This window comes from Borostomias antarcticus (assembly GCF_949987555.1).
Source record: "Borostomias antarcticus genome assembly, chromosome: 23".
Taxonomy (NCBI): Eukaryota; Metazoa; Chordata; class Actinopteri; order Stomiiformes; family Stomiidae; genus Borostomias; species Borostomias antarcticus.
Window position 1 is genome coordinate 3,339,458 of NC_140256.1, and position 23,267 is coordinate 3,362,724.

The following is a 23,267-nucleotide window of genomic DNA, read 5'->3' on the forward strand; positions in this document are numbered from 1 at the left end:
CTCTCCCCCCCCATCCTCCCCTCTCTCTCTCTCTCACTCCCCCCCCTCTCTCTCTCCCCCCCCTCTCTCTCTCTCTCCCCCCCTCTCTCTCTCTCCCCCCCCTCTTCTCTCTCCCCCCTCCCCCCCCCCCCCTCTCTCTCTCTCTCTCTCTCTCTCTCGCTCCTCTCTCTCTCATATCTGTCACAGCTTGATCGTCCCCTGAACAAGCTGTCCTGCTCATCCTGCTGTATCCTGTCAGAACCAGAGTCTGGCTGCTATTCTACAGAGTTTACATTAAGACGGCTCCTCCCCAGTCACATGACCACAGCGGCGCTTCATCCTTCGTTCCCGGGGGCCTGGTTCTGTTCATACTGACCGAGAGCCTCGTCGGTCAGAAGCGCTCGCTGACGGCTGAGCTAACTGTTTGTTACTTCCTGAAGAGGGGGCCCGATAGTCTACACTCCCCCCGACCCCCTCTGCCACTCACACCCTCGTCCTGCAATGTTACCAATGTTTTGGCGGAATCTTCCGGCGTTCGTTCTCTTCTAAATGTCAGCAAGTCTGCGTCGGTCTTATAAACACAGCTGTAGCGCGCTATCTCACCTCCCCTGGCGTGGCGTCCCGGCGCCTCTGGCGGTTTCTCACTAGCTGCGGAATGGTGTTTCAGTCGGATCGGCCTCCAGCTGCTGCTGACAGCCCAGCGCTGGATCCCCGAGGCCAGCCGAGGTTATCGGTACTGATGTGAAACAGGGAATGTGATAGAAATCCTCCAGAGAAATGTGTTGACTGTAAAAAAAAATGTGTGTGTGTTGACTGTAATTTTTTTTTTTTGTGTCTGTGTGTGTGTGTGTGTGTGCGCGTGTGTGCGTGTGCGTGTGCGTGTCTGTGTGTGTGTGTGTGTGTCTGTGTGTGTGTGTGCGTGTGTGTGTGTGTGCGTGCGAGTGTGTGTGTGTGTGTGTGCGCGTGTATGTGTGTGTGTGTGTGTGTGTGTCTGTGTGTGTGTGTGTGTCTGTGTGTGTGTGTGTGTGTGTGTGTCTGTGTGTGTGTGTGTGTGTGTGTGCGCGTGTCTGTGTGTGTGTCTGTGTGTCTGTGTATCTGTGTGTGTGCGTGTGCGTCTGTGTGTGTGTGTGTGTGTGCATGTGTGTGTGTGTGTGTGTGTGTGTGTGTGTGTGTGTGCGCGCAGATGGAGACAGAGCCCGTTGTGGCCTCTGAGCCAGTGTTTGCAGTGGAGCCATCAGTCCAGGTGGCCAATCAGGTCGCAGCCATTCCGAATGGCTCCCTCGCCACTCGGGCCAAAGCTGAGGAACACTCCGGAAAACTCACGGCAGAGCAGCTGGCGGCCATCGAGGATGAGGAGGTCCTGGACAAAATGGTACATTCTGCTACATCAGTCACATTTACAGACCGTACCATATGAATACCATAGCATACCATACCATATGGGGCGGCTGTATAGCTCAGGAGGTAGAGCGGGTCGTCCAGTGATCGTAGGGTTGGCGGTTTGAATCCCGGCTACTCCTGACTACATGTCGAAGTGTCCTTGGCCAGGACATTGAACCCCAAATTTCTCCCAATGAGCAGGGTAGCGCCTTGCACGGCAGCTGCCGCCATTGGTGTGTGAATGTGTGTGTGAATGGGTGAATGAGAGGATTAAAGCGCTACTGTATATAAGTGCAGTACATTTTTGGATAAAAATGCAGTTTAATTTGGGATAAAAGCGCTATATAAGTGCAGTCCATGAATTGGCGTCAATTAGCAGTGAGGGTGGTTGCTTTTATGTACTCGTAATTGTATGTGATCACTGAGATGCTTATTCTGGCCCACTGAAGAGTTTGTGTGTCAATGTGTTTATTTGTGTTCAAGTGGAAACGACATTGTGTGCTTTATTTAGGGAGCAAAGTCACTATTGGTTTCTCTGACCCCTGACCTCTCTCATTCCTTCCGTCTGCGTTGCGTTTTTTTTTCCTCCAGCTGGACGAGTCCAAAGACTTTGAGGACAGGAAGTTGATCCGGGCGGCCATGAGGGAACTGAGGAAGAGGAAGAGAGGTGAGAGCGAGGCCACAGCCAGACCACACCCCTCCGTTCCTCCCTCCCTCCCTCCGTTCCTCCAACCTCCCTCCCTCCCTCCCTCCAGACCACACCCCTCCGTTCCTCCCTCCCTCCGTTCCTCCCTCCCTCCCTCCAGACCACACCCCTCCCTTCCTCCATCCCTCCCCTCCTCCTCTCTATCTCTCTCTGAGGCCAGATCACACCCCTCCGTTCCTCCCTCCCTCCCTCCAGACCACACCCCTCCGTTCCTCCCTCCCTACTCCGCCTCTCTGAGTCCAGACCACACCCCTCTGTTCCTCCTTCCAGACCACACCCCTCCGTTCCTCCCTCCCTCCCTCCCTCCCTTCTCCCTCCCTCCTCCTCTCTGATAATGTCAAACATCTCTCTCTATCACTCTCTGAGGCCAGACCACACCCCTCCTCCCTCCCTCCCTCCATTCCTCCCTCCCTCCCTCCTCCTCCTCTCTGATAATGTCAAACATCTCTCTCTATCACTCTCTGAGGCCAGACCACACCCCTCCTCCCTCCCTCCCTCCTCCTCCTCTATGATAATGTCAAACATCTCTCTCTATATATCTCTCTCATATACTCTTTTTTAACCCTTCCAGTCCTCTAACCCCGTGATTTAAGTGTCTCGTTCTCTTGATCTCCTCCTCTGCTGTTTTTCATTTTCTCCTTTTTCTCTCGTAGCCGTGGTGTCGTTATCTTTCCTTCATCCTCCCCATCCAGCCACACCGGCGACCATCCCTCCCTGACCCTGCCTCTCCCTCCCCCGGTTTCCATTCTCTCACTTTCTGCTCTTTTTCCCACGTTCTCTCGCTCCGCTCCCAGAGGCCAAGCTGGGCTGCACTCAGGACGACCTAGGTAGGACGGGTTTGCGTGTCGGTAGCCATGTTTCCATCCACTCGTCAATCGAATTGTGTGAGGATCGCTAAAAATATGAATGCGAATAAAGCCGGTGAACGTGCGTTTCCATCTAGAGCTTTAAATATAAAGCATTTATCACAAAAGACTTTTATCGAACAAGAGAAAATCCGATGAGATCGACAGTACAAACATTTTGTCGATTTTCATGACTTTTAATCGAATTTTACTGTTTCCATAAGGCATTTTTAATTCGATATAACTTAATTCGCATAAAACGTGTGGATGGAAACATGGCTAGAGTCAGTGTGTGTGCTCAGTTTTTGCCGTCTGCTGCACCTGTGTGTGTGTGTTTTTTGTCCTCACGTCCTCACACTGTCAACCACACAGTCAAACCAGAGCCATCGTCTTGTCTTGTCTTCTCCCTGTAACACACCAGCTTTAGTCAGACAAACTGTGTGTGGAAGCAGCTCCCATGAGCACCCAGCTGACGTTGAGGGACACGTTACACGTCTGTTAACACGCATGAGTCTTCACGTTTGTTTGAGAGCCCTGCACTCACCTCGGTACCGTGTGTCAAAATTATGCGATTAGCGGTTCGGCTCAATGTCTCTGTCAGCACGAGCGCACGTGGCTTCGCCTCAGTACGCGTCTGGGAGGGAGGGAGGAAGTGCTGACTGTTTGTCGAGACTCCCTCACGAGATTCAGAGAGAAGCTCAGCGGCCTCCACAGTGGGCGGAGCCCCGGTTCGTAGCGGTAACCGCCTTAAACGCCGCAGGTCCGGGTAGTAACATCTGTTTTATCGTTAATTTGTTATTACCGTCATCAATCCCTCTTGGGGTTCCGACCTCACCTGCACGCCTTTGTTTTCTATCCCTTGTGTGATGAAATAAAACTGAAACTAACTCAACTAAAAACTCAACTACAAGAGGAGCTGAGGTGTTAAGCGTGTCCGTAGAACCTGTCCGTGTTAAGCTTGTCCGTAGAACCTGTCCGTGTTAAGCTTGTCCGTAGAACCTGTCCGTGTTAAGCTTGTCCGTAGAACCAGTCCGTGTAAAGCTTGTCCGTAGAACCTGTCCGTGTTAAGCTCGTCCGTAGAACCTGTCCGTGTTAAGCTTGTCCGTAGAACCTGTCCGTGTTAAGCTCGTCCGTAGAACCTGTCCGTGTTAAGCTCGTCCGTAGAACCTGTCCGTGTTAAGCTTGTCCGTAGAACCTGTCCGTGTTAAGCTTGTCCGTAGAACCTCTCCGTGTTAAGCTTGTCCGTAGAACCTGTCCATGTTAAGCTTGTCCGTAGAACCTGTCCGTGTTAAGCTTGTCCGTAGAACCTGTCCGTGTTTAGCTTGTCCGTAGAACCTGTCCGTGTTAAGCTTGTCCGTAGAACCTGTCCGTACCCCTGAGCTCAGGGAGGTAAATGGACAAGTGAGACTGTTCAGGCGGAAGCAGTATGGGTGTTTAGGGTATCAGTGTGTTGGACAGCGTTGGTTAGTCTTGGCCAGGGTCTCGTTGGGTACGGGCTGCCATTAGCGAGGCTTTGTGTGCACTCTTTCGCCTTTGATGTTTGCGCACCACATGCTCCTCCACAGGGTGGCTGGTGTTAGTCGAACCCGTGGGTGGCTTGTGTGAGTCTTAAACCCGTGAGCAGCTGGTTTGTGTGTCTGAAGGCGTTTTTATGGCACTTTGGAAAGAATCCTGAAACATACTGCAGCTCCTCAAATAATAAAGCCCTGTTTGGTCTGGCTCGGCTCCCGCTGATGTTTGCTTCGGCTTGTTTGGTTCCTCTTCTCCTCAGCCGTTTTTCTTCCCCACTGACATTTCTTCTCCTCTCTCTCTCTCTCTCTCCTTCTCCTCCTTCCATCCCTCTCTCTTCTCCTCCGTCTCAGACCAGAGAGAGAAGGAGCGAGAGACGCGTCTGCAGGAGCTGCGACAGCAGCGGGAGGAGCGTGCCCAGAAGGGTCGTCCAGGAGGGGGCGCCGGAGAGGTGGTGATAAAGAAGGTGGAGAGGTCGGCGGATGGCGCCACCCTCAGCCAGGTCACCAAGTCGGACCGCTACGCCACGTCTGGTAGGCCCCGACGTACCGGCCATATCACACACACACACACACACGCACACACACACACACACACGGCTTCTCAGACTGGTACCGGCCACATCACACATCACACACACACACACACACACACACACATATCACACACATACATCACACAAACACACACACACACGGCTTCTCAGACTGGTACCGGCCACATCACACACATCACACACACACACACACACACACACACACACACGGCTTCTCAGACTGGCAACATGGAGTACTGTATATGTACTGAAGGAGCAAGTACACAGCTCCTGTGTAGCTGGCTATGTACAGTACAATACCCTTAAAGGCTTGTTCACAAATTGTTCACATGTATTTCTTTGTGTATTTAGACAATGGCAGCAGGTCAAGCCGCAGCACGATCATGGAGGCCAGTTACGTTCAGAAGACAGACCGTGAGTCCCAGCGCCTGCTCTTCCTCATCAGCTGGTCTTTGTTTTGATCATGTGGAGGATTATAACTATACTATAACTATACGTGTTTGTATGAGTGTGTTTGGTCTCACCACCTTCTCTCCGCTCTGTAGAGGGGACAGTCCAGACCAAATCCTACAGCTACTCCTCCTCCTCTTCCTCCTCCAGCTCCACCAAGAAGGTGGGCAGGTGAGTGATATCTCTGTGCCTGGTGGTCATGGACTTGTATCATTAATAATAATAAAGTCTCAACACCAGACCCATGAGGATTCTTTCGCTGATACGCTACGTAAGCTATGCTAACTACCTACTGCATGCTGCAGATCTCTCTATGGGTCTGAGACACAGAAATCTGGTGCTCAAATCCTGGCAATTCATTGGTTTCCCAGGAATCCCTGCGACACCAATCAGTAACGACTTTTGCGATCAGGCACCCGTACTGTAGATATGCCCCGCCCATCCAACCTGGGCTAGCGTCTCTCATTGGCTGCTACGACCTGTCACTCTTTCAATTTCACACCCTCAGGACACCAGCTTGGGCGGAGAACAGACTGTATTTTGTAGTACGCGGAGCGCAGCGATTTAACGTAATATCTGAGTCTGGAGAGAGACTAGTAATAGTAGACCTCTCACCTCTCACCTTGTCCCCTCCCCCTCTCTCTCCGTCCCAGCGTGTTCGACCGCGAGGATGACTCGTCGTCCCGCGGCGGGGGCGGCGCCCTGGCCGCCGTGGAGCGCCGGCAGGCCGAACGACGCAAGGAGCTGATGAGGGCGCAGACGCTGCCCAAGACCTCGGCCATGCAGTCGCGCAGAGCCATGATCGAGAAGCTGGAGAAGGAGGGCGGAGGGTAAGAACGTCCGGAGAACGTCCGGAGAACGTCCGGAGAACGAACGAGAGCGGAACGAACGAACGAGAGCGCGCCAACGTTTGAGCTGAAAACCTCTGCGTCCTCCCCCTCAGACTCGGGAATCCGGCGGTCGCCAAGGTGAACAAGGTCCAGCGTTCCACCAGCTTCGGCGTGCCCAACGCCAACTCCATCAAACAGATGCTGCTCGACTGGTGTCGCGCCAAGACGCGCTCGTACGAGGTGAGACCAGCCGCTCTGGCAACCCGCTGTGCGGTTCTGCTCTGCTCCGACGTCTCTTTAGATTAGGTGCCAATCACGCCGAGCGAACGCGTGATTCGGCGCCCGTGTGGCACAAAAAGTGTCTTCTCGTCATATTTTCCACTTTTGGGAACCCTGTTGTCCTTTCCTCCCTGTAGAACGTGGACATCCAGAACTTCTCGTCCAGTTGGAGTGACGGTATGGCCTTCTGCGCCTTGGTGCACAACTTCTTCCCAGAGGCCTTCGACTACTCCTCGCTGAGCCCCAGCAACCGCCGGCACAACTTTGAGGTGGCGTTCAGCACGGCAGAGTGAGTTCACACACACACACACACACACACACACACACACACACACACACACACACACACACACCAGCCATGTGGAAATGGTGTCCTGTGTACATGTGAACTAACAGCAACAGTGTTTGTGATGTTCTGCGCTCCAGGGAAAGAGGGTCTGTTCAGCCTAGAGAGAGTGTGTGTTTGTGTGTGTGTGTGTGTGTGTGTGTGTGTGTGTGTGTGTGTGTGTGTGTGTGTGTGTGTGTGTGTGTGTGTGTGTGTGTGTGTGTGTGACGTGTGTGTGTGTGTGTGTGTGTGCGCGTGGTCACTATCTTTACAACAACCTGCTTCTCCAAGATCCTCCAACAACAAGCCATGGGTCCATCCTGTCCAGATCCAGATCACATCCCCCTCCCCCTCCCTCCCCATGCCCACCAACCCAGAACCACAGTCAAACATTTAATCCCAAATATAAACTATTTCCTCACTTCTCCCTGCCCAAACAGTCCTCAGATCTTATCCCGTCCTTCTCCCGTTCCCTCTGTTGGCTACGTTAGTTTGACCTGACCAGTAAGATCAACAATCAGGCTGCGGTCAGTGGATTCTTAAGGCTGGACCGTGCTGGGATCCCACATGTCCTCCCGGGCTTCCCGCTGACCTGCTCCTCATGCAGGTGTGTCGGCCCGGCGCTCGGGGCCCAGGGAGCAGATGGCAGAGCGCCCGGAGGAGGACGAGAGAACGTGCATCGACAGGAGACATGTTTGTTTGACGCTGTCGTGATGAACTGGACGCCGCTGGCGGGCGCGGGCGTCTGCTGCCCCACACGCGGGCGCCAAGTTACCCGGGTGGTGAAAAGCGGAGTTCTCTTTCACGGTAGCGAAAGAGGTCGGCGTCCGAGTCTCCCCACAGCTGTGGCTCAATCAGCGCTCTCCCCCTCACTCAGGCCCAGACACATCTGTCCTACCGTACCTCCCCCAGGTCTGGGAGGTCTGCTCACTCACGGGCGTGTTACAGCTGCACTATTTACTCCTCCTATCTAAACCTCCTTTCTCCGTTGTGTTGCCCCTCCATCTCAACCATGCTATAAATCAAACACCCCTAGTCTGAGAATCATCCCTCCCTAAACAACCCATCAGATCACAATGGTAAGAGCACTGGACTGCGGCTCGGACCTCTGCTTCCCTCTCTCTCTCTCTCTCTCTCTCTCTCTCTTACCCTTAATCAATCCCTCTCCTCCTCTCTCACTCCACCTCTCCCATCCTCTTCTCCTCCTATGGGGTCTTCTTGCCCTTCACCCTCTGACGTGTCACCCACCAATGTCTGCCACCTGCTCGTAGAGCAACTGTAGTGATGATGGCGATCACGAAGATGATGATGTCACCGGACTGGCACTCGCGTGTTTCCTCTATCCATCCCTCCATCACTGTGCATTGTCACCCCCTCCCCTCCCTGGGCACCCCACACCCCCTCTGACAGTGTGCATCATCTGGAACTCCTCTCACACACACACACACACACACACACACACATGCACGCACGCACGCAAGCACACACCCCCCCTGTGCATCAGTCATGTGTTTCTGTTATAGGGTCACTCTGTGATCCATGTCTTTATGTACTTGTAGAATCCCTGTTGTGTTTTTCTATGTCTCTTGTATTTGTATGGGACAAAACAAAGCCATGTCCTATTGTTGATGTCCCCACCCGAGTCTCATGTCTTTGACAACAACAAAACAGACAAAAAAAATCAAAATGGACGTCACCCGATGCGCCATTTGACATTTTGTTGTTTCTGCGTGTGTGTGTGCACATATATGTGTCGTGATGTTCATGAAGCATGTCAACTCATGGATATGTCTGTCAACACAGAGAATGTAATGTTATCGTTTCTTTTTGTGTCTTTCTCTCTCTCTGTCTGTCTCCTCACCCTGAACCCCTGGTATGGCTGCTCACCGCTCTGTCCTCTCTCTCTGTCTCTCTCTCTCTCTCTCCTTCCCCCTCTCACCTCATCTCTCTTTTCATTTCTCCCGTTCTCTGTCCCGCCCCTTCTCTCTTCCTGTCATGCACTCTTCGCTGTCTCGGTCTCCTTCTCTCTGTCCCTCTATCTCTCTCTCTCTCTCTGTCCTCCTCCCTCTCTCTGTCCACCTCCCTTTCTACCCCCCCCCCCCCTCCCTCTCCTGGGGGCGGGTGCAGGAAGCTGGCAGACTGCCCTCAGCTGTTGGACGTGGAGGACATGGTGCGGATGCGAGAGCCGGATTGGAAGTGTGTGTACACGTACCTGCAGGAGTTCTACAGGGGGCTGGTGACCAAGGGCCTGGTTAAAACCAAAAACTCGTCCTAAGAGTCGCGGCCCACCCCAAATTACACCCATGGTGAGAGCGGGACAGGCCCACGGAGGAAGCTCGCCGTGGTGCTGAGAGATGTCAATGGGAGGGGTGGGGTGGGGGGTGGGATTGTTCTGATGATTGTGGGGTTGCGTGTGAGAGGGTGTTTGTGGTTTTCTGTATGTGCGTGTGTGTGTGTGTGTGTGTGTGTGTCAGCCGTGCAAGCATACGGCCCAGGCAGAGAGCCAGCATTCAGCAAATCCCATCTATAGCTCCACACTTTAAAAGGAGCTGCTGCTCCACTGTGTTTGAGACCGAGGGCTTAGAAAGCAAGACGAGGAGGAAAGAAATACTGGTCTTGTGGACATATTATGTTTGGTTTATAGCCCTGGGATTTACAAGTATTTATGTACTTTGGAAAATGTAAATCCTTTTATAGCTTCATCGTAGTGTAACTGTGAGTTAGAGGAATCACATTGAAAACAACAAGGGATTTTCACGATGTTGACATTTGTTTTTACTGGAGGGACAAGTTGATGGTCTGCCGGTCAAAGTTTTTGCTCCTTCTTGCCACCCCGCTTGCAGCCGTTTCCCTGACCTCTCCTTCCTGCTCTCTGTGCCTGGATGGGCAGGTCAGACTGATCACTACAGCCCACAACTACTATGCAGTCAGCTGTAGGCAGCGCTGTGGGGTTTATGAGTGAATAGCACCACCTTGTGGTTGTATGCATGACTTGCATTTGAATTCCATGTCTCCCTCCCATGTTTGAATGAGCTTTGTTTACTTCTCGTACTGGGAGTTGTTTTTTTAACGGGAGAGGGCAGTAAACCCCTAAGACTTAGCGAGTGTGTGAGTGGATGTCTCAGCTGTATGAAGCTAGCGGAGTACCGTCTGAGGATCCATCCTTCAACCTTACTATCACTCCATCTCTCTCTCTCTCCATCTCTCCCTCTCCATCTCACCCCTCCGTCTCTCCCGTTGCCGGCCTGACTGTGTCTCGGGTCTCCCTCCCTCTAGGGCCTTCGCCAACTGCATGCCCCTGCTGGAGGTGGAGGACATGATGATCATGGGGAGGAAGCCGGACTCCAAGTGCGTCTTCACCTACGTGCAGTCTCTGGTCAACCACCTGCGCAGGTACGAGATGAAAATGGCCCGCTCCGACCTCTGACCTGGCCCGCTCTGACCTCTGACCTGGCCCTGTGCCCCGGCGTGTGCTCACCCTCCCAGCCCAGAGCAGGATCATAGTACCCCTGCTCCCTCCCTGAAGCCACGCCCTGCCTACTGTAAACCCCCCCTTCACCTGACTGCCGCCAAGACTCAGGAGAAGGGAAGTCACGGATTTGCACATCTCTGTTGGCCAATGGGGAAATGGCGTGTGTGTGTGTCATGATTATCTTTGTCGATAGTGGTGGCATGTTTGACGGATGGAGTTTCTTCCTCTGGAATCACACATTCCCCTGTTTTGCGGAAAGAGAAACACCAAAGTTATTTTGTTTTTTTAGTAAACTTTTATTTTAAACGTTGGTATTCAGTATTGAATTGAAATTCAGTGATGTACATGTGGGTGGGCAATAATACAGCTATATATGTAGCTACAGTACATGTTTTGGATGGTGTACAGAAAACCCCCCCAAAAGAAGTGTATAAAAGAAAAGCATCGAATCCCCCGTCCCACAAGAATGTCTGCCTTGTCTTCTATAGCAATTTTAGACATAACTTAAGCTGTTGGTGATGATAATTATGAAGAAAAACAAAGAGCTTTCTTGAAGCATCTTATTATATTGTGTCAGACTCCACCCTGGTACTGTTTTAAGGTTTTAACCAAATCTGCATGCTTTTCAAACACATTTACTTGAATTGTTTTAAATAGTTATTCTTATTTTGTTATATCTGTATTTCTATTTAAGTTATAACCCATAAGCACTGGGATGTTGTTCTCTGTAGGACTGACCTGACACCAGTGTAAACTGCTGACCTGAACTCCTCAGAGTCCCACCAGGTCATTTTCTAACACTGAAGGTTCTGTTTCCTGATTGGTCCATGAAAAAGGCATAGAGGCACGGACATCCTAACACTGTGTCTGGGTGCTGGACAGAGAAGGATAATTCAAGTAAAAAAGTGATGTCCGCACACTAGACTTGAGCTCCCAAAAGTGAGTTTATTGACACCTTGTCAAAAACGTTTCGGGCAGAGGCCTTGTCTGACGAAGGCCTCTGCCCGAAACGTTACATTGTTGACAAGGTGTCAATAAAATCACTTTTGGGAGCTTAAATCTGGTGTGCGGACCTCACTTTTTTTCCTGGATAGGTCCACCCTTCATTAACCCACTTACACATGTAGAAAAACACACACACACACACACACATTGTGTTGTCACACTGACACTGCAGTCACTCCCTCACAGCGCAAACACACAGCTTTTTTTTGTAGCGAACTCTTTATTTATGCTTGAGTAGTGTGTTTAAAATTGTTATTTTGTGGGTGTTCATTACCATACTGTATGCTCTGAGATTTTGTTTCCAAGGTCAGTATATGAGTCCGATGTAGTTCAGACTTCTTGACAATGTCATTATGTCTAAGAATAAATACACGGGACTTATGGACTTCACTTCTCGGCAGTTTAATGAAAGCCATCAAAGCCGTCAATTCAAACAGCTAAACATGATAGATTAAGTCTGAATATATTTTGCCAGTGTATATTTTCTGAACTTTAGCAAAAGAAGAGAATGTGTAAGGAGATAATTTTATTCCATATGTATTATTATGATTTCTTTATTAAGAATTTTAAGACATTTTAGTTGGTTTTAGAACTGGTTTCGTTGTAATTCACTTCTTAGGGCATTTTAAAGTCTACAGTAAAAGGATAATTTCAGCCACTGTACAAATTATTGAAATATTCCTGTCCTGCCAACTCAGCAGCAAAAGGCTTCCACGCACTTGTGAATGCTGTACATAAGTTTGGACACATTGTCATAACGTCTGTATAACAAAGCAAAATGTGAATTAACAATTAAAACCAATTCAAGAAAATCTGATTTGTCACTTGTTTTTTTTGCTTTGAATGGTGGACTATAATGGAGTTTTGTGTTATCTACTCTTTTCTCAACAATCTTTGTCCCCTCACCTCCAGGCCGGCACGGCCAACTCCACCTGCCCGTCTTATCAGTGGGTCCTGATAGGGAACCGGAGAATGGCTGAGGGTAAATGGAGAAAAGGCAAACTCCCAGAGGACCTTCTTAACTTCCTATCTTTTCTTTCCACTTTCTCCTCCATATCGGCTGCTAAAGCTGCTTCCTTCTGCTCTAAAGTTCTAACCTCCGCTTCCAATCCTTAAAAACTCTTTGAAACTTTATCTTCACTACTCCAGCCCCCACCCTCTACTCCTACCTTACTTCCTCCCTTCTCCCTGACGATCGCCTACTTTCTTTGACAAGAAAGTAAACGTCATTAGATCCTCTTTCTCCCATCCCCTGGGCGATGTTCCTTGCACCAACCACACCTCCACTCTCCGCCACCCCCTCCCCCTCTCCACGTCCCACCTTACCCTACCTTTCTCCCCGAATGAGGTCCTCAACCATGTTACATCTAGCCCCCCACTATGTGCTCTCTAGACCCTATCCCCTCCTTCCTTCTGACACACATAGCTGTGTGCTTGGCTGACATCTTGTGTCAGAGTGGATGGCGACACACCACCTCAATCTCAACCTGGACAAGACTGAGCTTCCTACACTTCCTCCCGGGGAAGGTGCAATAGATACATTCAAATCAGTGTATTCTCTGCTCAAGACATTGTCATAGGAAATCTACACTGTGAATCCTGTCTTATAAAGAGAGCCTGTCCTCTGTTTATTGCCCTGACCCCTCTATCTCCAGGCCTAAACAACCCTTTATGGCAGGAGACCTCACCAGGGTCCCCTCCTCCCAACTATCTTTGATCTCTGTAATGTTTACTTCAGCTGTTGACCCTCAGACCTAGTATACTCACTGATAAATGGCTAGTGAAGTATTTGCATATGCCATAGTGTTTATACAGTGCTGGAATAAACTGCCCTCTGACGTCAGAGTCGCTGCCCCTTTTTCCACAGGCTCAAAACTCACCTCTTCAAGAAGTACTACCAGGATCCTCCCTCTTAAGCACCTATTGCTATTGTTTTTTGCTACTCTTGTACTTTGGCGCTAGATTAGTCACTTGTTTAGAAAGCATGCACTTGTGAGTTCTGGTGAGTACAGATAGTAGTACACTGACTACCTATACATTAAATGCAATTATTGTAAGTCGCTTTGGATAAAAGTGTCTGCTAAGTGGCTGTAATGTAATGTAGTCTATCTCCATTATGTAATGTCTGATACACTAAAAATCTGCAGAAGTTGATATTGTACATGCAGTAGTGTGTAGCCTGTAGTGTGAGTTTCAGGATCTGAATGAAGAATGACAGTCATGTGGCACCAACACATACTTTTGGACTTTTTAATTGTTAAAACAACCATGATAACCCCACACTTATCATCCCCTCCACTACAATCCTCTTGAGTGACTGAGCCCCACCCAGCAGGACATCTATCATCAGCCCCTAGCCAATCAGACGATTTTACAGCCAGGAGCGTCATTCAGTTTCCCAGTGGACAGGAAGTCAGACACACAAGAGAGGTGAGTAGAAGGGAGACTGCATAAGACACTTGACACTTAGTGGAAAATATTTGTCATCTATGAAATGAATTGATTAACAACCGTACAAATTTTATGTGCAATTCCCCGAGTGAGCCCAGGAAGGCCAAGACTCTCCCCCTAAGTGCTGATCCCAGACCTGCTTGCCAGAGATTCGAATCCCAAACATCTGTTATGGGCTGCAATAACAAGCTGGCCCTGGAGCAGCACTAGGGGAGAACAGCCCTGTTTGTCCGTACCGACCGCTCACTGCTGGCTGACATGGTTACAAGTCAGTGTGCTTGTCCTCTGAGGGAGGGGTGGAGGATGGGGTCTCCTGGGCACCTTTGAAGGGGCTGTCTTTGGCAGGGGAGAACTGGAACTCTTCTGGTACCTCGTCCTCAGGCTGAGCCTTCTTGTAGAAGCCCAGCTCCTCTAGCAGCCCGTTGATCTCTGAGCGGGTCATATCGGACAGGGCTATACGCTGGACAGGGGGGACAACACAGGTTAGATGCACCTCTCCTCACAAAAGCTATCAGACTCTGCAACTACAGAAGATATGGCATCCCACAGAACAGCTTCCTCATAGAATCTCACTCACCATATTATTCATACATATAAAACATTTTCCCAGATCTCCGTTTCACTAACCCACAGCCTGTGGTTCAATATGAACAATAGGAACATTATGGCTGGCTACTGAGCATTCCCATCCCAGATCACACAAAGCTGTACTGTCTTTGTTCTTAATGGTCCTTACTGTTGTACTTTTTACTGTATTATCCTGCTTTGTGACCTTGAGTGTCCTGAAAGGTGTCTTTAAATAAAATGTATTATTATTATTATTATTATTAAAGCTAGTGCAACACAACTCACATCCAGCTCTTCGTAGTAGTGGTTGAGGAGGACGAGCTCAGGGTCAGCCCCAGGGATGTGTTTCATTACCAGGTTATGGCTGGAGTCACACAGGTCAAGGGTCACCAGAATAAAGGATGTACAATAAAAAAAATACCATTGACTCCCTGGTCTAGTTCTGGGTTTAGGTCAGCTGAGAAACACGTGGGAGAAGCACTAACACTTAGAATTTTAAAAATGCCCCTGACCCCCTGGGCTAGTTCTGGGTTTGGATCAGATGAGAGGCATGTGAGAGAAGCACTTCCAGTTGGGTCAGATTTTAGAGAGACATTTGTGTCTCCCTTTTTAATAGTATATTGTATTTTGTGTATTGCACTTAATTTTATTTGCAATATATTTTGCATTTGCACTGTCATGTCTTTGCACTGTTCTGTCCTGTTCTGCACCCTGTCCTATGTCGTCTGCAACAACGTCGTATGCCTTAACACGAGTCAAATTCCTATACATGGCTAATAAAACAGATCTGGCATTTTTATCTTGAATCTATTGAGGTGAGACAATTTTTGGACAAAAAGCATATCGGTAAAAACAATGTTAAGTATTTAGGCATGATCTTTAGAGAGAAGAACCGTCTCAGAACAAACATGAATTGCTGCTCTGTAGAAGCAGCTTCATTGACTTCCTTGGTTGGTGAGTGAATGTGGGGCTTTGTTCTAGTCAGACTACAGTGAGTGTAAAGTTAGACTATGAAAAGGATACTAAAGAGGAATATCCTGGGTCACAAAGGCTTTGACCTGTAAAATAAAAAAAAGTTGATTAGTGAAATTCAGTCAGTGCTTATTCAGGGGGAGCACAGTAGTTTAGCACAGGTCTGGCATGAAAATCTAAATTATTTTAAAACTCAAGGGCTTCAAAAAGTAGTGAGGTCCACATTCAGGAATCGTTTAAAATGCTCCTTTCACATGTATTAGAGATGACTGAAGATGACAGAAGACTGAACAAACAGAAGACAGAACAAACATGTCGGTGGTTGTAGGCCAGCGTCAAAACGGAAAGGCTTACCTCTCTCAGCCTGTTCAGTTGTCATCCACCGCATGACTGAGAGGGAGAGAGAAAAGAGTAGAGTGAGTGACCAGGATAAGGACCAGGACCAGTTTCCAGGCCTGGAGGGGGTCGTTATTTTCCAAAAGTGGACCGTATCGTTTCTATTTGTTGACCAGGGAGGGGGAGGAGGGGGGGGTTGACAGGTTATTTTGATTGTCAGGCGATTTGTTGACCGCGGGGGGGGGGGGGGAGTGCGGACCTTTTGTCTTAAATTCTGGACCTTTGGCCGTGAGGGGGGGTTTGCTCAATCCACCTGATCCCCTCCTGGTTACGCCCCTGGTTTCCCATCATCACTGGCTCTGGCTCATCTAGAATCGAGTCTTCAGCAGCAGGTGGTTTGGGTGAGGAGTCTGGGAACAACGCCTAGCCACACCACAAGATGGCTGCTATACCTCCTCTCACTGTCTGAGACGCATAGAACAGTATTGGATAGGGTTGGATAGGGTTTGGGGGATTTCGGGAGTTCCGTTGGTGTCAGGATACCCCTTGGTAATGACCGATTGTCACAGAGGGAGGGGTCAAAACTGTTTTCACTCAGTGATACTAGGTGTGATCCATTAGAGCCACCCTGGAGATAATATGTACATGGTCTCTGCAAAGAGAGGCATTGTTGGAACTGAAATTCGAGACCGGTTTCATCTTACAGACACGCCTTGTGCATTGTAGGCCTACCATGGATTCTTAGTTTTTAGCCGGTAGACAAACATACTCCAGGAGCTTGCTCGATCGCCTTGTTGAGAGGGGTCAGGGAAGAATTTTTACAGCTCACATATCTGGCCCCCGGGTGATTACTGTTTTTTTTGCTTCCCTCTGGAATATGTAGAGGTGGGTCGTATGCCCACCTCCCTTGTTTTCTGTAAAGCGCATTGTGTTGCCTCTGGGTATGAAATGCGCTATACAAATAAAGCTTTGATTGATTGATTGATTGATTGATTGATGGATGGCTAGGCTACAGAATAATCAACATAAAGATCTAGATTCCCATAATTGGGAGATACTTGGGAAGTATCCCCCAACTTCCTGTGTCGTGGCAACAACTACAGTCAGATAACAGTATTCTATCTAACCTCCTCCACCCTATCCGCATGTCCCAGACAGAGGGCGGGGTCAAACGCTGACGGTTCAACCCAGTCTGGTGGCGCGCGCAGGTGCGGGTTCATCTTCGCACGTAAGCCCGTGCGCGAATAGGACTCACCAGAAAAAGGTCTATAGCGCTTTGAATTGCACATTCGTCTGTGCAGTGCAAGTTACATTGTGAATTTGATGAGTGATGTCCATACCATTATGAGAGATATCAAATATTCATGATTTAAGATCCGTTTATTCGCCATGCAGGCTTCATGGTTTACACATAGGCTACTACACATAGACTACATGGCGAATACATTCATAGGAATTGACGAGGGCAATGGCATTATGGAGACAACATAGAACCGGGTGCAGGACAGAGAAGTGCAAAGACACGACAGTGCAAATGCAATACAAAAAACTAACAAAATACAGTGCAAATATAATATGCATTGCTTAGGCTATATTATCCAACATTCTAACATGCTTGTGTAGCCGAATAGATAGGTTATCATTACGTAGCCTAAGGTTTAGGGTAGACTAAATCAAAATCAAAAGATGTAGAAATTAAACTCAATACTGTACCTCCACCTTCGCTTTCGCGAGACCATCCAGTTTCTTCAAATCTATATCATAGGCCGACAAACAGTGAATTAAGCTGGCGAAAACGAACAACCACATTATGTTTTCCCTTAATTCGCACAGGGCACGGTACGAAAAAGCAGTGTGTCCTGTCTTGTGCAGGTCCTTCGCTTGATCTGCAAGCCGGTGTGTTAGATTAGACGAACAATCTGCTGAATAAAATACCCCTACTGGTTTTAGGTGATGCTCAAGTCGTGTCCGGTCTCTTGCCACGTCAAACGCTTCCTCTTTTTGTCTGGCGGGGGAGTATCCGAGGGTTAGGCCTGTGTGAGTATAGCCTATGTGAGGAGGCTCAGATGCTGCTCATTGTGAATCAGCTGTCGGAGAGAGAGAACCGCCATATGCGAGAGGGGATTGGCTGTTGAACGAGTAGATTGAACAGACAAGGCAACAGCGTGTAAGGGGGTGCGTGTAACCCAGTTGAATTGTATAAACACTCCTGTAGGAGCCATAATTAGGGGCCAGGCAGCGTAGCTGCCGGAACCCTATTGTATTTGCCTATATTATTATTATTATTATTCTCCATCTTCCACTGAAGTCTAACTTCCCGTGGACAAAAAATCACCAAAATTTGCACAAAGCTCCAGTCCTATACCCAAAGTCCTCAACCTGCATTGTAGGTCAATAAACCTGAAGGTGGCGCTACAGCAACAGTCTAAAGTTTAAAACTTTAAAAAAATCATAACAAATCAGCCATAGGTTCTATCACTGTAAAACCACCATATGAATGTAGTCCCAAGTGAGACAAAACTTTCATACGCTTTGACCTTGCAGGAACTTTGAAGTCCATCACTCTGATTTCTTCATAAACTGTAAAACCTATCAAACCTATCTCCTCCCACATTTTTTGTTCAATTGACACCAAAATCGATCTACTGTATCTTCAGACTGTCCTTACCAAACGATCCTCACAGATTTTTGAAATATGAAAAATAGAGCCCACAGCACTTCAAAAAGTTTTACTGTTAACAGTTCTGTATACAGTTCCTATTAATTCTCGCCAAATCAATGTCTGATCATCCTCATAAAATGTGACAACATTAGCCACATATCCAAGATTTAGTATGATTTTTTTCAGAATTTTATCTCAAAAATTTAATTTTTAAAAATATTTTTAATTCTGTCCTCTGAAACCAACACTTCATACAGAGAAAACTACATTACCCACAATCCAACGCAAGCTCCACGAATCTGAGACATCGCTGTTGGCAACCCTACCCAACCCCCGCCGAGGACTACAATGACTAAATTGATTGATTGGCAACTGACTGAGTACACAGCTGCTGAAGTTAATGTTCAATTATGAAAAAAAAAAGCTAACAAAACCTGTAACACACATTTTTCAATCAATTAATACTAAAGTTGCTACACTGGATCTTCAAACTGTCATTCACAAACTCATTGACCAGATTATTGAATTATCAAAATTGAGCTTACAATGCATTAAAATGTTTTACTTATTATTATTATTCTCCATCTTCCACTGAAGTCTAACTTCCTGTGGACAAAAAATCACCAAAATGTGCACATAGCTCCAGTACTAAACCCAAAGTCCTCAACCTGCATTGTAGATCAATAAACCTCAAGGTGGCGCTACAGCAAAAGTCTAAAGTTTAAAACTTTAAAAAATCATAACAAATCAGCCATAGGTGCCATCACAGTAAAACCACCACGTGAATGTAGGCCCAAGTGAGACAAAACTTTCATACACTCTGACCTTGCAGGAATCTTGATTATTATTATTATTCTCCATCTTCCACTGAAGTCTAACTTCCCGTGGACAAAAAATCACCAAGATTTGCACATAGCTCCAGTAGTATACCCAAAGTCCTCAACCTGCATTGTAGGTCAATAAACCTGAAGGTGGCGCTACAGCAACAGTCTAAAGTTTAAAACTTAAAAAAATCATAACAAATCAGCCATAGGTGCTATCACTGTAAAACCACCACGTGAATGTAGGCCCAAGTGAGACAAAACTTTCATACGCTTTGACCTTGCAGGAATTTTGAAGTCCATCACTCTGATTTCTTCATAAACTGTAAAACCTATCAAACCTATCTCCTCCCACATTTTTAGTTCAATTGACACCAAAATTGATCTACTGTATCTTCAGACTGTCCTCACCAAACGATCCTCACAGATTTTTGAAATATGAAAAATTGAGCCCACAGCACATCAATTTTTTTTACTGTTAACAGTTCTGTATATAGTTCCTATTAATTCTCGCCAAATCAATGTCTGATTGTCCTCATAAAAAGTGACAACATTAGCCACATATCCAAGATGTAGTATGATTTTTTTTGAGAATTTTATCTCAAAAATTGATTTTTTTAAAATATTTTTAATTCTGTCCTCTGAAACCAACACTTCATACAGAGAAAACTACGTTACCCATAATCCAACACAAGCTCCACGAATCGGAGACATCGCTGTTGGCAACCCTACCCAACCCCCGCCGAGGACTACAATGACTAAATTGATTGATTGGCAACTGACTGAGTACACAGCTGCTGAAGTTAATGTTCAATTATGAAGAAAAGCAAACAAAACCTGTAAAAATTAATAAACATATCTCATCCAACATTTTTCAATCAATTAACACCAAACTTGCTACACTGGATCTTCAGACTGTAATTCACAAACTCATTGACCATTGTTGAATTATCAAAATCGAGCTTACAACGCATCAAAATGTTTTACAAATGTTTTACGATACGAATGTACAAAATGAACATTGGAATGTCAACTTTCTTGTTGTCCTATTCTCTCGCTTATTGCTCCTAAACTTGTCGGAAATTGCCTGGCCCCGCCTCATCGCTGCGAAGCAGCTTTAATGTTTATTTTGTTTGTGTATGTTTATATTTGGTTTATTGTTTATGAGCCTGCATAACTGCCTTTGTTTATTGTCTATTATTTTGTCATTGGGTTTCTCTAATTGTTGTGTGGGTGTGTCTACCTACAGGGTGTGGTTCTACCTATATAACTGGAGGGAGGGCCTAGAACAGGTAGACAGAGAGAGAGGGGGTTAGTTGGCTCGGGATATTTTCTGTTGACCGTCATATTTACGTTTTCATTAATTTCTTTCAGTTTAGTTTCATATTGTTCTCTTCCTCATAAGTTTAAGTGCTATTTAGTTTGATTTAATAAAACCTTAAACGTCATTTTGTCTGGACATGGATCTCTCAAACGAGTCAAACAGCAACGAGTCCATCGAAGCCTCTCAGCGACCCTATATTGTTTTGTTTAGAAGTCGCTACAATAACTCCACTAGTAAAATGTCTGGCTATATTATGAAATGTGACCTAATTCATTTTAATGAGTCACATTGACCCGAAATCACATTTCATGAAAATTGCTCATTCTGTTTTGAGTTTATTGTTCAGGGTGCAATTTCAGACAATGAACACAGAACTCTAGAAAGTCCAATCGTGGAAAGTGAGGGAACTGTTCTGCATTCTCTGATCAAACCCCATAGACTCCCAACCTACCCACGATGCACCTCGCCCCGATACTAACCTATGATAATCCTAACGCTTAACACAAGCACTAAAAGAGCTACTAAACAACTCAAGCACTGAACTCTGTGGATTCAGAAAGTTGACAGGCTCCTGAGTAGAATAGACTATACTTTTACTGAGACACCAAGCATAGATTTTTATGTACAAAGCAAAATATTTGGCAGTGGGAAAAAATTATTGTGTCAAACGCCACCAAGTGGTGGGTTCTGGTAAGTACATGTGTGACGGACAAACGAATGAACGCACGCGCATACGCACGCACTAATTTACAGGAGTCATTCTAATGTCCTCCCCCTGGTCTCATCGGGTGAGAGACAATGAAGTTGCAAATTTCTGTTTTTCTTCCTGACATACTTGAAAAGTATAATAGTATCACATTGTACACTGGTCCATTGTTAAAATGAAAAAGTAAAAAGGTGAATTGTTGACCAAAAAATGAAGACTAGACTAGATTAGACTTAGAAAAATACTTTTATTTTATTAATTACAAACACATTTCAATTCATGAATTATGGACCAAAATTTTGGATAGGCCGCTATAGATGATGATTGACAAATTCCTAATGTTCCTAATGCTCTGCTTGTAGGCATGGGAGAATGAGGAAGATGAAGAAGAAGGTGTAAACACAATGGGCCAATTTAGAACCCCTTACAATTTGGAGCGGATCCGAATCACGGGTCGGGTCCACGGGCCGCCCAATTACGGCCGGCCATTCGCCTCCATTCATTTTTTGAACCAGGATTACGCAAAAACTACCAAAACTACCATGAAACTCAGTGGAGGGGTATATCATGAGCCCACTTACAACCCCTTTAATTTTGGAGCGGATCTGAATCACGGGTCAGGTCCACAGACCGCCCAAACACAGACAGACAGACAGACCATGATGGATCCACAGACACTTTGCTCTAGTCCATTTAATCCTGGAGAGCATGTCATTGAACTTGACATGAATAAATAAGGATGGACACATTTCCAGTTAAACAAGATGTTTCCTTCAGATACACAAAATTCTGTCTGCATGTTTGTGTGTCAGTGTGTGTGCTGTAGAATACTATCTGCATTGTTTGTGTGTCAACGTGCGTGCGGTGGATAACTCTCTAAACCAGTATCCTGTTATTTTCATATTCTATTCTCTAAGGCATGAAACTTGGCATACTGTTATCTTCTCTGCGTTCAGATTTGTCCCCAAACAACCTGAATGAACTGTCTGTCCTTACAGTAGGCCTCTGCTCTTCTCATGAATGAACTACTGTACAAAGTGAACACAATTATGGGTCACACTTTACAATAAGGGTCACAAAAAACATTAGTTAACTGTTAACTAATGCCTATTTAGGGTTAGGTTATTAATGTTAATTAATACCTTAGTTAGGGTTAGGGTGAGGTGAGTTAACCTTAGTTAACATAAATAACATAAGTAAATGGTTAATAGAGACATTAGTTAACTGTTACTTAATGCTTAATAATGCATTAACTAATGCTTATTAATGTACCCTTATTCTAAAGTGTTACCCAATTATGCTAGGAATATGGAAAGGTTAAAATATACTACATATGGTTAAAATATACTATACCAGCTTGTCAGTGGCATAGCTGGTAAGTACACTGTTTTCTCTGCGGGAGAACTGGGTTCAAATCCACCCGCTAAATTTCTTATTTACCAGTCAATTATTTTGTGATAACTGATTGACGTCAAGGGCAACTGAGCAATATTAACTGCTGGTATACACCTATGGATCCATTGAGTGTGTTAGCTGCGACAGGCTATATCTCAAGAGTGCACCGTTTGAAACTTTGATATCGGTCATTGTATATGATCGTAAATAACCTTGTAACATGGCTTGTGACAACTGGTATAACCTTGAAACAAAGAACTTTTATTAGCCTTGTCCCTATTACAACAGCTCACACTAGGGATGTGCACAACTCACATTTTTCATAGTCCATCAATCAGTGGGGTGGTATGAACAATTAATCAATTAATCGTTTTTTGGCTGATATTCGAAAGATTTGATTCCAAGAAGTGTTTATTTGAATGAAAAAAAGTAAAGACCATGCTGTAATTTAGCCCCCATTGAAGGGATGTTATATGACATTAATTCAGTTCAATTTAAATATTTTTTAAAGGACGTGTTTATTTGAATGGAAAAAAATGTATGACCAATTTGACCAAAATCGATTTTGACCGTAGTGAATGATTAATCGATTAACTGGACCCACCCCTAGCTCACTCCATCGTCCCTACCCAGGCCCGGGGAGCTAGCAGACAACGGAACAAACAAACAGTCATGCATCTTGGCACACTGTCAATAG

The 23,267-nt window shown here is 46.5% G+C and overlaps 2 protein-coding genes across 2 annotated transcripts in view; one reads left to right on the forward strand and one right to left on the reverse strand.

The window, feature by feature from the left end:
• The window catches only part of smtnb (smoothelin b), a 62,245-nt gene extending 50,872 nt beyond the window's left edge, over nt 1-11,373 (forward strand). Inside the window, exons 12-20 of the mRNA XM_084457413.1 lie at nt 1,163-1,351; nt 1,951-2,026; nt 4,773-4,952; nt 5,327-5,389; nt 5,521-5,596; nt 6,079-6,255; nt 6,369-6,495; nt 6,672-6,823; nt 10,136-11,373. Coding sequence (XP_084313539.1) covers nt 1,163-1,351; nt 1,951-2,026; nt 4,773-4,952; nt 5,327-5,389; nt 5,521-5,596; nt 6,079-6,255; nt 6,369-6,495; nt 6,672-6,823; nt 10,136-10,286 — 1,191 coding nt within the window. The 3' untranslated portion in view covers nt 10,287-11,373. The remainder of the gene's footprint in view (nt 1-1,162; nt 1,352-1,950; nt 2,027-4,772; nt 4,953-5,326; nt 5,390-5,520; nt 5,597-6,078; nt 6,256-6,368; nt 6,496-6,671; nt 6,824-10,135) is intronic.
• A 2,676-nt stretch (nt 11,374-14,049) lies between these two features.
• selenom (selenoprotein M) lies at nt 14,050-17,491 on the reverse strand (the record flags this gene model as incomplete). The annotated part of the gene is made up of 5 exons (XM_084457414.1): nt 17,376-17,491; nt 15,681-15,716; nt 15,378-15,412; nt 14,640-14,718; nt 14,050-14,247 (listed from the first exon to the last, which is right to left on the reverse strand). The coding sequence occupies exons 1-5, from the start codon at nt 17,469-17,471 to the stop codon at nt 14,050-14,052; spliced, it is 444 nt and encodes a 147-aa protein (XP_084313540.1). The 5' UTR covers nt 17,472-17,491.
• Between the last annotated feature and the right edge of the window lie 5,776 nt (nt 17,492-23,267).